The sequence below is a fragment of the Triticum aestivum genome, chromosome 2B (assembly GCF_018294505.1).
Source record: "Triticum aestivum cultivar Chinese Spring chromosome 2B, IWGSC CS RefSeq v2.1, whole genome shotgun sequence".
In the NCBI taxonomy this organism is placed as follows: domain Eukaryota; kingdom Viridiplantae; phylum Streptophyta; class Magnoliopsida; order Poales; family Poaceae; genus Triticum; species Triticum aestivum.
The window spans coordinates 538,264,800-538,281,710 of NC_057798.1; the positions used below are offsets into that span (position 1 = coordinate 538,264,800).

The window sequence follows — 16,911 nt, forward strand, 5'->3', positions numbered from 1 at the left end:
GTTACAATCATTTTCATTGTTTCGAAAACTGCAAGTAGTCAGTTTTTACATAGCTTTTTTTCTACAGATATAACTTTTTAAATAGTAGTTGCACAAAGGCAGCACAACATTTTGCACAAAAGTGTCATAGAATTGCACAATTTTTTCATATCAGTTGGCACAAATTGTGAGCATTTCCAGTCACACAAACACAATTTTTGACGATTTTTTATGATACAAGCTGGATAAAAATGTAACATACCAGTTGCACACAAGTACTTCAAAAGTCGGAACAAGCATCAATCTAGTTGGACAATATAAGAATATTCAGGCAGTAGTTACATTTTTATTGACCATCCTTTTTTTGTTTTTTCGTATCTACAATGTGCAGTTCTAAGAAGAAAGGGAGGGCATGATTTTCTGCAGATTAATGCAAGTGGTTTAGTAAAAGAAGTTAGTAAGTTTTTCTTCAGATACAACTTTTTGATAGTAGTTGCACAAAGGCAACACAATATTTGCACAAAAGTGTCATAGAAATTGCACAAATTTTTCATACCAATTGGTCCAATTGTGAGCATTTCCAGTCAGACAAACATATTTTTTTGACATTTTCTAATGATACAAACCGGATAAAAATGTAGCATACCAGTTGCACACAAGTAGTATCAAAGTTGGAACAAGCATCATAGTAGTTGGACTATATAAGAACATGTTTCAGATAGTAGCTACATTTTTATTAACCATTTTTCTATCTACAATGTGCAGGTCTAACATGAAAGGGAGGGCATGATTTACTGCAGATCAATGCAAGTGAACATATCAAGCAAGGTCTGCTACAACAACTTCAAAGATTGAAGCAGATTCAGATTTGAACTATACTTGTCTAGCTATTTTAGTTAGATATGCACATCTAGAATAACGGTTTGATGGGTGTGTTTTTTAGATTTGTGATGGCAGCGTGTGAAAGCTATTTCTTAAGACCTATATTTGCAGACTATTTCTTATCAGAACATATCGTATAATGCTCGTCATTGTATATTGGTTGTTCCAGCTTCCACATCTTTTCAAGTTCCTGCCAAGGTTGCACAGTCTTTGTGCCTTTTTTATTTTTTCTAGTTGCACAGTTTGTGGGTATAGTTGGATGCTACAACTGGGTTAGTTGCACAAAATAGGTTTCAGAGTTGCATAATCTACTGAGTTGGCACACAACACCCCTTCAGTTGCCTACTTCATTTGGCTTAGTTGCAGGAAAGTAACCTACTGGTTGCACAGTTCTTTCCTAAGACCTATATTTGCACAATTTTTTCAGTTGCACAGTTTGTGCTTATAGTTGGATGCCAACTGGGTTAGTTGCACAACATAGCGTTAGAGCTGCCAAATTCTAGTGAGTTGGCACACAGTACTCCTTCAGTTGGCTACTTCATTTGACTTAGTTGCACGAAAAGGAAACTACTGGGTGCATAGTTTTTCTGCAAACACATCATGCAAGATTTCATTTGATTATTGACAATCAAATACACGAGCAATACACGAGTAAAAGACGCATGCAAGGAAATCATTACAAGGGCAAGTAGATAAGAGAGAATCAGGAAGAAGATGGGCAAGTCTTCTCACCTGTGGATCTCCACGTAGGTTCTTTTTTCGCCCTCCCCCTTTGATCTGCTTTTCTCTTGGTCTTCTTTTCTAATTTCTAAGCCCTCTTCTCTTCTCTTCTCTTACTTGCCCCTGGGAGCCGCCATGTTGGTTCTTCTCTCCTGGCGATGAAGGAGGATTTTGCTCCCTGGGTAGATCCTTCTTTCGTGGGGAAGAAGAAGATGGCCTGGGGGCTGTTGGTCTTGCGCGGTTTGGTGAGGAGGGTGGGGTTCAGAGGCAGGTGCACGTGATCTTGCGGCCAGCTGTCCTCGCGGGGTTGTTTTCTCGAGCTTACCTGTTTCGTGCGGCGGGTCCCGGTGGTTTTCGTGCGCGCGGGTCGGGTCTGAGGCGGTTTTCGCGCGGGCGGGTGGGTGGGTTTCCTTTTTTGCTTTGGGAGGACCAGGTGGTTTCCTTTTTTGGTGGGCGCTGGTTAGCGATCCCAGGGCGGCCAGCCGCCCATATACAATTCTTTTCGTTTTACAACAATCCAAGATATAAGAGCATCTCCAGCCGCGCCCCCAACAGCCCCTCCCAGGCGAATTTTTAGAGCCGGTCGCCGAAAATCGGCCCAGTCGCGCCCCTAGGATCTCGTTTAGCGCCAGTTTGGGCGAAATCCAGAGCCGGCGATCCCGACCCGAGCCCAAGCGGTCAGGTGTCGCCTGGGCGCGCCGACGCAAGCGAAAAGCGGCGTGGGGCCAATCTATCGGCGACTGGAAGCCCTTTTCCCGCCGTTTTCTCCCGCTTTTCCCCCCTAGGCTCCCCTCTCTTTTCCATTCCTCCCGCTAAACCCCCACCTCCTCCCTACCCTTCCGCCTGCCATGCCGCTAAAAAAGTACGTGACGCCACGCGCCGCGACGGATCCCACAGCCGCCGCCGCCCAGCCGAAGCAAAGGAAGCCGAGGGCGCCGCTGTCCAAGCCCCCCGGCATGAGCAACGCTGAGTGGAAGGAGGATGTGGAGCGCCGAGAGGCCGTCACCGCCGATAGGCGCAACAGGGCCAAGAAGGCCAGGGAAAAAGCGGCGCACGCTGCGGCTGCGGCGGCGGCGGAGCATGCGACCGAACAAGCTGAGGCAGCGCGCGCGGCGATGATGAATCCACCCGGTGGGCACCCATACACGGCCTGGAGCCAGCAAAGCGTCGGCTCACCGGTAGGGTTCTCGTCATCGCCGCACCCATGGAGCACGCCATCGCCGGGCTATGCTGATGGGGACGCCCATGGTGGCTTCAACCCCAACATCACCTTTCCCATGGGCGCCCTGTCCAGCGCACGCCCTCGCCCGTGTTCGCCGGCGTGCAGTACCCGCCGTACACGTACTTGCCGCCGGACTACGCAGCCTCACCGACGCCACCTCTTCGCCGTGGCCTCTACTCGCAAGCCTCATCCTCGTCGCATCTCGGCGACGCCGACGCGAAGGAGGCCGACATGAAGGACATCATCGCAGCCGGCTCGGCTGCCGCCGCCGCTTCCCCCGGGTTCACTACCCAGGACGGCTCGATTGACCTCGGCGACATGGACGACGAGCTCGACTACGGCGAGGAAGAGCCAAAGGAGGAGGAAGAAGAGGAGGAGGAACCGGCGCTAATGAGGAAAGGCAAGAAGAAGAAGAAGAAGAAGGCGGCCAAGCTCGGTGAGCCACGCATCAAGTGGGCGTCCAAGGAAGAGGAGTGCCTCGTCGAAGCGTGGAAGGTCGTCTGCCTCGACCCGGTCACCGGCACGAACCAGAGCATCGAGACGTATTGGGACCGCATCAAGGCCGAGTTCGACGAGCGGAAGCTCGTCGACCCCTACTTCAAAAGCGTGCACATGAAGCGTGGGTCGAAGGCGATGGCGAATCATTGGGGGCTCATCCAAACAGCGTGCAACAAATGACATGGGATCGTCGAGGAGGTCGCGGCTCGCCCGGAGAGCGGCACCAGCGTCGAGGATCAGGTATCGCACGCCGTCCTTACTGTTGCCTTTCTCCGTGCGCGCGCTCTTTCGCCGCGTGCGTGCCGTGTGCGCGCCGCGCACGCCGGCTGATGTTCTTTCCTTCGACGCAGTTGCTATGCATGTTCGCCATGTTCCGTGATGACAACAACGACGCAGAGTTCAAGTACCTCCATGTCTTCAAGCGGGTCGACAAGTGCGAGAAATGGGCGGCCGTCCGACGCACCCTCGCCAAAGCCAAAGAGACGTACAAGCCGGACGCGCCGACCGCGGGCGCGGTCGACGGGCGCCCGGACGGCAACAAAGGTGCCAAGAAGGCGAAATACGCCGAGTCGGCTGCCGCGCGCGTGCAAGAGTCCATCGAACACTGCCTCGCCGACGCCAAGACCAGGGCCGCCCAGTGAGAAGAGAAAACTGAGGCGAGGCGGACTGGTTTGATGACGAACAACGCCATCAAACTCGACTTGCTCCGGACCAACGCCGCCGCGAAACTCAAAGCTCAAGACGCCAAGAAGAGGAACAATGACCTCGCCTTCTTGATGGGCGGCGCTGACATGCTCCAAAGCGGCGATGAGAAGCTCAAGGCGTGGTTCTTGGCGGAGCGCGGCCTCATTCTTAACCAGATACTAGCGACGCCGCCGCCGCCGCCCAGCCCAGCGGCTGATGACGATGCCTCCGCGACGCCCAACCCCACCGACGATACCTCCGCCGCGCCCAGCAGCACAGAAGCCGCGCCGACCAGCCCGGAAGCCGCACCGACTCCTCCCAGCCCGCGTACGCCGACGCCGACGCCCCCGGAGGTTGAGCTCGACGTTTGGTGTACTCCTTTCGCGTCCTTCCTTTTTTGTACGCCGAACTACTGCGTGCCCTTTTTATTTGATCGCCGAACAGTGGCACCAAATCGCCGAACTATTGCGATGATCGCCGGTTTGTTGTTTCTTTGAGTGGGAACGATGGAGTTCGAATATGGGGCGCCGTGGGGGGGGGGGGGGACCTGGGGGCTTGGCTAAGGAAAAATGAACCCCAGAGACTGATCTAGTGCCGGCTCGCACCCAGTCCGCTTTTTTTCGACGCCGTGGGGGGCCGAAGGGCTGGAGATGCTGTACCGACTACCGACAAAATGAAATGAAATCACCCTGGATGGATCTCCGCTTCTTCGGTCTCCAAATCCACTCAACGCCACGCCAGTCCGCTGGAGGTGGAAGGATGACGCGACGCTTCTTATACAGCGCCGGCAAACGGAGGCCTGGGCGGTCGCTGGATTCAGGAGCCGGCGGGAGGAACGGGTGAGCTGGGGGGAAGGGGATTCTCCCTCAGCGCCATCATCAGCGCGGCAGAGGAGAACGACGAGTGAGGTGTGGGCTGCGGCCCGTGGGAGGTTGGCCCTCTCTGAGCCTCCATGCCCCGATAAAGCCCATCTAGTTTCCTAACCCCCAGCTCCCATCCCATCTCATCTCAGTCGGCCAGGCACCCACGACGAGCCGGCGGCGACGCCACGAGCTAGCAGGTGAGCTCGGAGGCGATCTCGTGCTGCGGCTGCGCGGCGTCACCGCATCGAGGGAGGGCGGAGATCCCGGCGCAGACGCGCGCGGGCGGCGCAGCCGTGCTGCGACGGGGGGCGGAGAATGCGGCCAGCCAGGTTTATGCCTCAATCTCACCTCTCAGGCCTCCAATGATGTATGGTTTCGCAGCGCGTAACTCCTAGTTTCGATCTCGATGTTTTTGTAGTTAACAAATCTCTATAATGTTCCATTCCATGTTTCAGTAGTTGCGTCAGTCCACCACTTCATATTTCCCGGATTGTTCTGTATGATCCCTTCTCTCCGGTTCACCTTCCAAGCGTGATGTCTATGCTTGATTGAAGCAATGAGGATCTTGCTCAGGGCCTGCCGCCATTGCCGCAGGCTCCCATTTTTTTCTCGGGCTGCCGGAGCTGCCTTCACTGTAAGAGCACTACCTTGGTGATCAACGTACAATTCAAGTGTACTTGGGTTCCATAGTTTCTCTTGTTCTTAATCAACTGGAATTTAAGATAAATGCTTTTGCACTTGTCCTAGGCCAATTGCGGCGGGGGGCCATGGAGGAGGCATGCCGTTCTAGCTGTGCAGTGTCTTTCCATGAGCACAACTGCCGGCTCGATTCTGCCATGGGAAGCGCCATCCCGTGAAACTCTACTGAGGACGATCGATGTTGCTCTCAAGGATGGCAATGTTGACCAGGCGCTGCGAGCATTTGGCAATTATAAAAGGCTGCACGGCCTTCCTGAGCCAAGGGTATTGAATGGTGTGATTGTGTCGCTGTTGTACACATCTAGTCGAAGGTGGCTTCAGAGAGCGTATGACTTGGTTCTGTCAGTTTATCAGTGTAATGGCAATCTTCTCAACTCTAGCTCGCTGATGAGGCTAGCTCTGGCACTTGCAAGAGATCAGACACCTGTCCCTGCCTCTGCAGTCCTTAGGATCATACTGGAGAGCGGCAAGCTTCCTGATGCTGATATGTTGAGCATGGTGTTTTTGCACATGTTGAAGTCACAAGTAGGATCATATCTTGCAGCTGATGTTCTGGCTGAGACCTGCGAGTATTTCTTGGATCAAATTTCAGATAGGCGACAGCTGAAAAAATTGGACCCAATAAAGAACAATGTCACCTTGTTCAATATGATTTTGGAGTCTTGTGTTAACTTCAAATGCATCATCAGAGCCCAGAAAATAATGGAGCTGATGTCATTGGTCGGGGTTGTGGCTGATGTGAATACAATGGCGGTTGCTAGCCGGGTCTGTCAAATGGTTGGGCAGCGAGATGAATTGATGACCATGAAAGGAAGCATCAATTCTTTCTCCGCTTTCCCATTCTTTCAGCAATATCTACATTTTTACGACAGTTTATTGAGCTTGCAATTCAGTGGTAATGACATTGATGCTGCTGCAGATCTTATAATCGATCTGCATCGGCAACGAAAGTCGTGCATTTTCTCTGACAATGATGTGCAGAAACAAGGTGTGATACAAATTGGCTCTGGTAACCTAAAAAGTGGATACAGAATAATGTTTGACCCCACAAAATTGGACAAAGGTTTTGTGTTAGATACAAAAAACCAGTCTGGACTTGTTGTTCCTATCAGTGGAAATCTTGTTCCTAGTGAAAAGGCTGTTGCCAAACTTATCGTAGGCTGTGTGAAAGCAAAGAAACTGGGTGCATTGTCTAGCTTCTGTATTACATTGCATAAGGAAGAACTAAAGGGAATTTCTGCTTCAGATGTGATTAATGCATGCATTCAGATGGGATGGTTGCATGCCGCTCATGATATCCTGGATGCTTTAGAATCAGCTGAGATTCCTGTCGGGGTTGGTACTTACATGTCTCTTCTCAGAGAATACGAGAATGAGCATAAACCCGAAGAATTCAATTGGCTTCTCCAACAGATACAGAAAATAGCATCTACCATGGCGGAATTTCATACTAGTCCATCATTTACCATGAAGGACATTGCCAAAATAGTCAAGGATGAGATCCCCCAAACTAAATCATCTTTGCTTTCCAGTTTGGTTGAAGAAACTGAACACTATAACCCTGGAGACCACTTAACCTTTGAGTTCAATAATTCAATTCTTTTCTTCTGCAAGGCAAACATGATGGAAGATGCTCTGAGCACATATAAACGCATGAGAGAGCAAAATATTAGACCCAATCTGCATACCTTTTGCCATATACTGCGTGGATATTCGTCATTAAGCATGTATAGGGAGATTACCATACTGTGGGGAGAAATAAAACGCAGACTCGAGTACGGAGAAATATCTGTGGATAGGGATTTGCTTGACTGCTTAGTTTTGGATTTCCTCAAAGGTGGCTATTTTTCAAGGGTGATGGAGGTTATAAGTTACATGTCAACCTATAATATTTACTGCGACAAGTGGAAATATAGGCAGGTCTTTCTGAAGCTGCACAAGAATCTGTATAGGAACTTGAATTCATTGCATGACAAAACAGAAGCTCAGAGCAAAAGGATTGATGATGTCCGAGCTTTCAGGACATGGGCAGGCATCAAATAGATAAAGCCGAGTACAGTGCTGTAATTCTCTTGCTTTTTGGAAACACTTTCTGTTGCATAGCCCAGCAGTGCAGCATTCTTTTCCAATGTAACATATCATCAAAGTCTGGTAATTCTAGAGAGTGGATCACATTTGAATTGGGATCTGTTGCATGCATAACCCAGCAGTGCAGCATTCTTCTCCAATGTAACATATCATCAAAGTCTGATAATCCTAGAGAGTGGATCACATTTGAATTGGGCAAACCATTGGAGGGAGAAGTCTATATTTTCATAAACTGTGGCACTATGCTGCAACCTATGTGGGTTGTGCCCAGTATGTTCTATTCATGTCCCCGATGACCGATTGTGTTGATGCATGCTTATCACTCTGGCGGTAGCAGCAGCAGCTTCTGTGGCAGTATGATGCATGTATGAATTTGTACGATATCTCCAATTTATGTAGATGTGGTGTGGTCCAACAAGTTTTGAACCTTTGATGTGTAGGATGATGTTGGCACTGCTCGGTTATATTTGGAGTATAAGGATGCCGTGGTCGATTTCCAGCCTCTTAGTTACAGCATGCTCGGTCATTTCAAGCCAACCCTACCAGATTATTCTCAGGAACTTGCTCTTCCAGCAGAGAAACAGAGCAGTCGCTCTTTTGCAGTCAGTGTAGGAGATGTTCAGGGTGGCAAGAGCTCTGAAGTTTTTACAGTTAGTTCTGTAGTTGAGTGTTTGATTACAGATGTTCAGATCTTAGTAAGAGATGTGTCACTGATACCAGTTCGGTGTGCTGTTTAACTACTTGTTGATTCTGTTGCTGGAACCGACGAGTTTCAGGTGTAGTTTTGCCTTAGGCTGCATGGTGCGGCCTTGTGGAATTTATGAATGTGCGAGCAAGGAATTCATTCTCCTTCAGGCGCATGGTTTAGTTTCAGGTTGCATGCGTTGAAATGACTGAATGGATACATGTACCGGAATATGCACCTGGGTTGGTTTGTTGTATGGTTGCTAGCCCTGAAACATGTGTCGCACTGAAGCGTATGATGGTACTAACATTGTAGGGGTTGCTGCTGCTGCTGCTGCTGCTGTCTCTGCTTGAACTGGCAGGTTGTAGATTAGCATGTCTTTTCTCATTTGCAAAAGTTCACCCCGGGATGCCTAGAATACAATGGATGTCATTTATTTGTGAAAATTCACGTGTGAGTAGACCAATCGACCAAGTTTGATACCCCAAAATTTCTCAGCAAAGAAATTAACTCAGATCTTAGTACCATTATTACTTCAAAGCAATTTTCTTTTGAAAGATCCAGCAATTGCTGGCTTTTCTGTTATGGGAGATCGTAGCAGTATATACATCATCCCATAGGATTAGGCGACATGGAAAGAGAAAACCGGAAAAAATAAACTTCAAAACATTGTATTTTTATAGCTTTGATTCTGAATTTTTCCTTTTTCTTGAGGAGTTTGAACTTTTTTTCTAGAATACCAAAGATGCCATTTCTTCGCGAAAATTCACGTGAGTAGAGTCAATCAAGTTTAACACCGCAAAATATCAGATTTTTTTAATTTTTTCTCTCCAGTATTTTTTTTATTTTACTATTCATAACGGTTGTCCCTGGAACGATGTTCCAAAAAATTATGTTCAACATATATTCCAACAAGCGAGTGAGTGGGTTTGGTTACGTGTGTAAATGCCCAGAATCTGTGTCTCACGCAACGCAAAGTGGCTACCGTCGATTTTCAGCTTTCTGGATTTCGAGAAAACAAACGCGTAGATGTTTTTGTTTTCTCGATTTTAGAGCAACTCCACGCGGTGACCTATTTCATCCGCCTATGTCTGTTTGGATCGCCGCCAACAAAATTGTCGGTCCAACGCATCGACCCATTCTCAAAACACGTCCACTTCATGTCCGCCCGTACCCTTTTTCGACCTAAATTTGGGATTGAAATGCGTCGGTGCAGACGAGACCGCTCGGTGTCTGCCGCGTCTTCACGTGGCGGCATGTAAGTGCATCTAGTGCCCCCTAGTGATTTTGGTGTATTGAAGACTTATAGGTTAAGGGACTAATGTGTTTATGAGTGTACACAGGTCTATAAGTCTATGAGGAGTTTGATACTTACAGAGAAAGTCGACCCCTAAAAATGAATATCTTCGACTGAAGATTTTGGTATTCCTGAAGACTTTCATGAAGACTTTGAAAGTGAAGAAATTGATGTGTCCGTGAAGACTTGATATTCATGCAAGGAATGTGAAGCTTGAAGACTTTGGTTTTCATAGTTTTGTTTTTCTCCTTCTTGAGTCATAGGAAACACCGTACTCTCAAACGGGGTCGAGAAAATACTAAGGAAAAAATTCCATGTGATGCTCAACTCAAAATCCTACACCTACCAATTCCTTCGAGTGAAGCCATTGAAAATCTCATACAGTTCAGTCAATTTCTTCAGTGACAGAGACGAAGTTCTTCTGGTCGCTGAGGAATTTGTTCTGACTGAGGAGTTAGGAATTCGCCAGTGCGTATTGCCTACACAGTGAGGAACATGATAGCCCTGAGAAATTTGAGAGTTAAAATTTCGACCGTTGCTGTGCTGCGCGCCAGCTGTCCCAAAATATCTTATCCACCTAACGGTCATATCATCGAAGGGCATTTATGTCTTATCATGTCGGGCTGCTCCCTAGGCTATAAATAGCCGCCCCCTACAACCACTAGCTGGTTGGCTGCTCCGAGAGAAACTGACACTTATCATTTGAGAGCAACCCATCCTCCAAGGACTTTGAGCGAAAATCATCGAGTGAGGAAAAACCCAAACCCAGACAACTACAAACCCAAAGTGATTGAGCATCACTGAAGAGATTGATCCTGCGTGGATCCGACGCTTGTTACCTTTGAAGACTGTGCTTCTTCCAGACGGTTAGGCATCATGGTCTAGAGCATCCAAGAGGAATTGTGGATCGCCGAGTGACCAAAGTCTGTGAAGGTTTGGAAGTCGCCTGAAGACTTACCACGAGTGATTGGACGAGGTCTGTGTGACCTTAGTTCAAGGAGAATACGGTGAGGACTTGGTGTCCTGGGCTGCGTGCTCAGCGACTGGGTGTCCGGGACTGTGTGTCCTCGAGTTTAAATACTCAGCCGCTCCAACCAGACGTATAACTGAGACAGCAGTTGGAACTGGTCTATCAAATCATTGTCTTCACCAACCTTACTGGTTCTATTTCCTCAACTCTTTCATTTCTTCATTACTGTGTTGAGTGATTGTTCATATCTGTGTTTGAAGACTTTGACTGAAGACTTTCTCAATTTCCTCAGTTCAATTTCTTCAGTCTGTTTGTCTTCATCTTGTGTTATCCTGTGTTTACGCTTTTTGTACTCTGTGTTTGTCTTCATTTCATCATGATGACTACGTGTGTATTCTGTCATGCTTACTTCTGAGTACTTATCCACTGCAAGTAGTTCTTCGCTAAGGAATTTCCTCACCGGCAAATTCCTCAGTGAAGAATTCATAAAAATCGCCTATTCACCCCTCCTCTAGTCGATATAACGCACTTTCAATTGGTATCAGAGCAAGGTACTCCCTTGTTCTGTGTGATTTTGGTTTAACCACCTGGAGTTCTAGTTATGTCGACCACAGGTATGATCAAGGTCTCTGCTGGGTGTCCTACCTTCGATGTCACGGACTACCCCTACTGGAAGAATAAGATGCGAATGCATCTTGAAGCAATTGACAACGATCTCTGGTACGTTGTGGTAAATGGTGTTCCCTCAGTCACACCTTCCCTGAATGCTGCTGACGTGAAGAGATTCAAGCAACTCAATTCTCAAGCAAAGAATATCATATGTGGTTATCTGAGTAAAGGGCAGTATGGTAGAGTGAGTGCTTTGGAAACTGCTAAGCTTATCTGGGATAGGCTCTCCAAAGTAAACGAAGGAGTCTTAACTCAACGTGACTCTCGTGTTGACGTTCTTCGCAATCTCTTCAACCGCTTCAAAAGACTCGACGATGAAAATGTTCAGCAAACCTTCGATCGCCTCACTGATATCTCAAATGAGCTTCAAGCGCTCGGTGCCACTGACATCACCGACCATGAGGTGATGAAGAAATTGCTAAGATCACTTGATTCTTCATTTGACACTCTGGCACTGATGATTCAAGAGCGTGCTGATTACAAGTCACTAGATCCCGCTGATATACTCGAGAGGCTAAATACTCATGAGTTCCAGCTTGCTGAAAAGAAAGATCTCTATGGTTCAAGCTATGGCAAAACACGTGCCCTGAAGGCCAAGGCAGTGTCTGAATCTGAATGTGAAGATTCTGGTAGTAGCCTTGGTGATCCTGAAGAATTGAGCCAGGAGCTAGCACTGCTTGTGAAGAAGTTCCAGAAATTCTCAAGACGTGGTCGCTTTGGAAAATCTTCAAGGAGCAGTGATTCCTCATCAAGTGACTATAAGAGAAGGCTATGCCACAAATGCAAGAAGCCTGGTCACTACATTCAAGATTGTCCTCAGTGGGACAAGGAATTAAAGAAGAAGAAATACAAGGATTATAGTTCTGATGATGCCAAGAAGAAGAAGAAATCTTCAAAGTCTTCATCATCAAAATCCTCAAAGTCTTCATCATCAAAATCCTCAAAGTCCTCATCCCACAAGAAGAGCAGCTCCAAGAAGGCTCGGGCATTCATTGGCAAGGAAATGGATTCTGAGGCTGAATCTGAGGATCATGAGGAAGAGGAGGCATCCGAGGAGTCTGAGTCAGGTGTGGCAAGTCTAGCTCTTGCTACCGCATTTGTCAGCAAGTCTATCTTCAACTCTGAAGAAAATGGCAACACCAACAACGCTGATGAAGGCAATGACGACTACGCTCCCACCTATTGCTTCATGGCAAAGGCTGCTAAGGTAACTAAATACCCCTCCTCTGAATCAAGTGAGGATGAATCTGATGAAAATCTTAAGCCTAGCTACTCTAAACTTGCTAAGATTGCTGTGAAACAACAAAAGGCTATTGAAAAACTTCAAAACATGCTAGACAAAAGTGATGATATGTTGGGTGATGAAATGGACCGCACTAAAGACTTAACTAAAAATCTTCAGAGACTTCAGTCTAAGTTTGACAACCTTCAAAGTCATCATAAAACTCTCTTATTTGATCACGAGAAGCTTTCTCTTGAACTTCTTCAAAGAAAGCATGATCTTGAGAAGCTAAGAGTGAGTTATGAAGATCTTCAGAAGGAGCACAATTCATTACTTGCTCAACAAATCAGCGCTACTCAGGAAGAATTTGATCCTCCATACTTAAAGTGCATTGAACGTGAATCTGCTAATTCTTCACCTGAATGTTCAAATACTTCAAATGTTACAAATTCTTCACCTGCCTCTGCTATCACTAATTCCTCATCTGAGGACATTTCTAGTATCACTGATGATGCAGGTGAAAGTGCGTTATGTCGACTAGAGGGGGGTGAATAGGCGATTTTTATGAATTCTTCACTGAGGAATTTGCCGGTGAGGAAATTCCTTAGCGAAGAACTATTAGCAGCGGAATAAGTACTCAGAAGTAAGCATAACAGAATACAAGCATGGTCATCATGATGAAATGAAGACTAGCATAGAGTACAGAAAGCGTAATCACAAGATAACACAAGATGAAGACAAATAGACTGAAGAAATTGAACTGAGGAAATTGAGAAAGTCTTCAGTCAAAGTATTCAAACACAGATATGGACAAACACTCAACACAGTAATGAGGAAATGAAAGGGTTGAGGAAATAGAACCAGTTAGGTTGGTGAAGACAATGATTTGGTAGACCAGTTCCAACTGCTGTCTCAGTTGTACGTCTGGTTGGAGCGGCTGAGTATTTAAACTCGAGGACACACAGTCCCGGACACCCAGTCGCTGAGCACGTAGCTCAGGACACCCAATCCTCACCGTATTCTCCTTGAACTAAGGTCACACAGACCTCATCCAATCACTCGCGGTAAGTCTTCAGGCGACTTCCAAACCTTCACAGACTTGGTCACTCGGCGATCCACAATTCCTCTTGGATGCTCTAGACCTTGACGCCTAACCGTCTGGAAGAAGCACAGTCTTCAAAGGTAACAAGCGTCGGATCCACGCAGGATCAATTTCTTCAGTGATGCTCAATCACTTTGGGTTTGTAGGGGTTTGGTTTTGGGTTTTCCTCACTCGATGATTTTCACTCAAAGTCCTCGGAGGATGGGTTGCTCTGAAATGACAAGTGTCAAGTTCTCTCGGAGCAGCCAACCAGCTAGTGGTTGTAGGGGGCGGCTATTTATAGCCTAGGGAGCAGCCCGACATGATAAGACATAAATGCCCCTCAATGATATGACCGTTAGGTGGATAAGATATTTTGGGACAGCTGGCATGCAGCACAGCAACGGTCGGAAATTTGACTCTCAAATTCCTCAGGGCTATCATGTTCCTCACTGTGTAGGTAATTCGCACTGACGAATTCCTAACTCCTCAGTCAGAACAAATTCATCAGCGACCAGAAGAACTTCGTCTCTGTCACTGAAGAAAGTGACTGAACTGTATGAGATTTCCAAAGGCTTCACTCGAAGGGATTGGTAGGTGTAGGATTTTGAGTTGAGCATCACATGGAAATTTTTCCTTAGTATTTCCTCGACCCCCTTTAACAGTACGGTGTTTCCTATGACTCAAGAAAGAGAAAATGAAACTATGAAAACAAAAATCTTCATGCTTCATGTTCCACAAATGAATACCAAGTCTTCAAGGTCACACCAATTTCTTCACTTTCAAAGTCTTCAGAAAGGCTTCAGAATATCAAAGTCTTCAGTTGAAGAACTTCATTTTTGGGGGTCGACTTTCTCTGTAAATATCAAACTCCTCATAGACTTATAGACCTGTGTATACTCACAAACGCATTAGTCCCTTAACCTATAAGTCTTCAATACACCAAAATCACTAAGGGGCACTAGATGCACTTACAATCTCCCCCTTTTTGGTGATTGATGACAACATAGGTTAAGTTTTCAACGGGGATAAACATATCAAGTGTATACACTGATACTGAGGAATTTGATTACAAGATATAGTAGAACTCCCCCTGAAGATGTGCATAGTGAGGAATTTGCTTTTGAGGCAATGCACATTTGAAGAGTTGAATCATGGAGATCTCCCCCTATATCTTGTAATTCATACACGCATTTGATATATAATATGAAGAATTTGAAATGCATGATGAAATATGGTGCCTGATGAGATTCAGCATGCGTGCAATGTCATTAACGAGGAATAAGCATGCAAAGTATAATGCAACAAAAGTATCAGCACACCATCGGGTTTAAGATTACAACTCAATCCAAATAAAAGTTTCATAAGAACGAGAGTTGTAACTTAAAAAAAATGCCCTTAATATAGATCCGCTTGAAGACTAACTCAGATTTCTCCCCTTTTGTCATCAAATGACCAAAAGGATTGAATCTGAGGACTAACGCCCCTGAAGAATTTCAAGTCGATGGAGGAGCGCCAACGTTGTCGGGGTTGTTTGTTGTAGCAGGGCCTGCCGCAGTGTCGTCCAAATCTTCATACTCATCAGTGTCACGCGATGAAGAATAAGAGCTGGCCACTAGTGGAGGAATTTTGACCTTCTTGAATTTCTTCGGAGGAGGTGCAGACCAGTCAAATTCTTCCTTGAGACCCATAGTCTTCAGTTCTTCAGCGCTATAGACATGAGTGAGGACAGCCCAGGTGCGGTTAAAGGTTTCATGAAGGTAATATTGGTTCTTCTTCACTGCATTGTGTGTTGAGGTCATATTGTGAAGAAGTGCACCAAACTGACGCTTTACCCATTTGTGATTGCGATCAACCTTCTGATGAAGACTGAGGAGTAACTCACGGTCAGTCATCACCCTGGGTGCTGTGGCTTGAGGATTTTGCTTGGCTGAGGTATTTGTGGCAGTCATGTGTGGCAGAATCGTCATTGGTAGAGTAAGATGCAGCCTTGCGAAATTGACCATCCAATGGACGAATGCCTTCATCGATCACAGCAGCGGCCTTGCCTTTATCATCAGCTGATGAAACTGTCCGTTTGAGGACTTCAATGGGAGGCAAGTAGCTACCGTGGTTCAGAGTGTCAGCTTTGTAATTCAGTGAAGATCTTGCCCTGATGAATCTCATAATCCAAGGAGCATAGGGTTCAGCTCGAATGGTGACATAGCAATATTGGCCAGAGTCCTCATGAAGAAATCATGGAAGTTGACGGGAACGCCATGAATGATGTTGAAAAGCATATTCTTCATGATGCCAACGACTTCTTCATCATTTGAGTCGTGGCCTTTTATGGGACTCATTGTCTTCGTCAGAATTCGATAGACAGTCCGAGGCACATAGAGTAATTCCTTGACGAGGAATTTGGCCTGATTTGGCTTCAAAGGCTTCATCAGCACTTGCATATAGTGATTTGAAAGTTCTGGTTCATTGTAGATACAATGAGCACCATCAAGGGGAGGACTGAGAGGAAGGACACGAAGCAATTCAGTTGCTGGTGCCTTGTAGTGAGTGTTTTCAGACATCCAGTCCAACACCCATGAGTTCACGTCTTCAGCGTCTCCGGTGATGTGCAGAGTTGCATAGAATTGAAGAATGAGTTCTTCATTCCAGTCACAGATATCAATGCAGAAATTCAGAAGTCCTGCGTCGTGAAGAACACTGAGGACTGGCTCAAAGCCGGGCAGAGATTCCATGTCCACATGAGGAATATGTGCATGATCGAAGACTTTGTCTTTGTTGAAGAGCACTGAGGAATAGAAATTGGCTTGGCTGGCAGTCCAGAAACGCCTCTTCCTTATGCGAGCAGAATCATATGGATTATAATTAGTGAAGAATATGTGCTCGGCAAAGAAATCTTCAGCCTTGAACTTCTGTTTGCTTGAGAACGGATTCTTTGGCTTTGGCAGAGGGGTGTCAGTGAGTTGCATAACCACCTCAGGAATCGCGAGCTCAGGTTCTTCAGGCTGAGGAATTTCTTGTTCCTCAACAGGTGCAGTCTGAGGATCAGCAGTAGCACGTTCATCAGCACTAGTGGCTGGAATTTCTTCATGAACAGATGAAGTGGGATGAGTTTCTTCAGAGCCCATTTGAACAGTTGGAGTAGGGGACTGAGGTATCTGTTGGAGTGGGGTGAAGAGTGGAGAATTTGGATGCTGACTTTCCCAAAAGTCATCGTTCATCACTGGCGTTGTGCTTCCAATATCCACATCTTCTTCAAGTTCCTCAACACCGGCCTCTTCAGCTGTGAACTGAGGCATAGGCGAGGAAATGATTGGGGTTGAAGGGATTGCTTCCACTTCAATTTCTTCATCAA

The 16,911-nt window shown here is 46.6% G+C and overlaps 1 protein-coding gene across 6 annotated transcripts; it reads left to right on the plus strand.

Annotated features, from left to right (window-relative positions):
* The first annotated feature begins 4,686 nt into the window (after positions 1–4,686).
* On the plus strand, positions 4,687–8,484 carry LOC123045909 (pentatricopeptide repeat-containing protein At4g17616). Of its 6 annotated transcripts, none has more exons than XM_044469150.1 (4): positions 4,687–4,916; positions 4,998–5,215; positions 5,304–5,482; positions 5,596–8,484. In XM_044469150.1, exons 3-4 carry the CDS (start codon positions 5,405–5,407, stop codon positions 7,588–7,590), a joined length of 2,073 nt encoding a protein of 690 aa, XP_044325085.1. In that variant the 5' UTR covers positions 4,687–4,916; positions 4,998–5,215; positions 5,304–5,404; the 3' UTR covers positions 7,591–8,484. The 6 variants fall into 6 exon arrangements, with proteins under 6 accessions (XP_044325085.1, XP_044325087.1, XP_044325086.1 ...); XM_044469152.1 differs by having other exon boundaries at positions 5,307–5,482; XM_044469151.1 differs by having other exon boundaries at positions 4,998–5,177.
* Positions 8,485–16,911: the final 8,427 nt, after the last annotated feature.

Bases quoted from the DNA above. Each gene is read 5' to 3' on its own strand.
- LOC123045909 (XM_044469150.1), top strand. From the start codon at position 5,405: ATGAGGATCTTGCTCAGGGCCTGCCGCCATTGCCGCAGGCTCCCATTT. The intron at 5,483-5,595 runs GTAAGAGCACTA...CACTTGTCCTAG, and splicing joins CTGCCGGAGCTGCCTTCACT to GCCAATTGCGGCGGGGGGCC.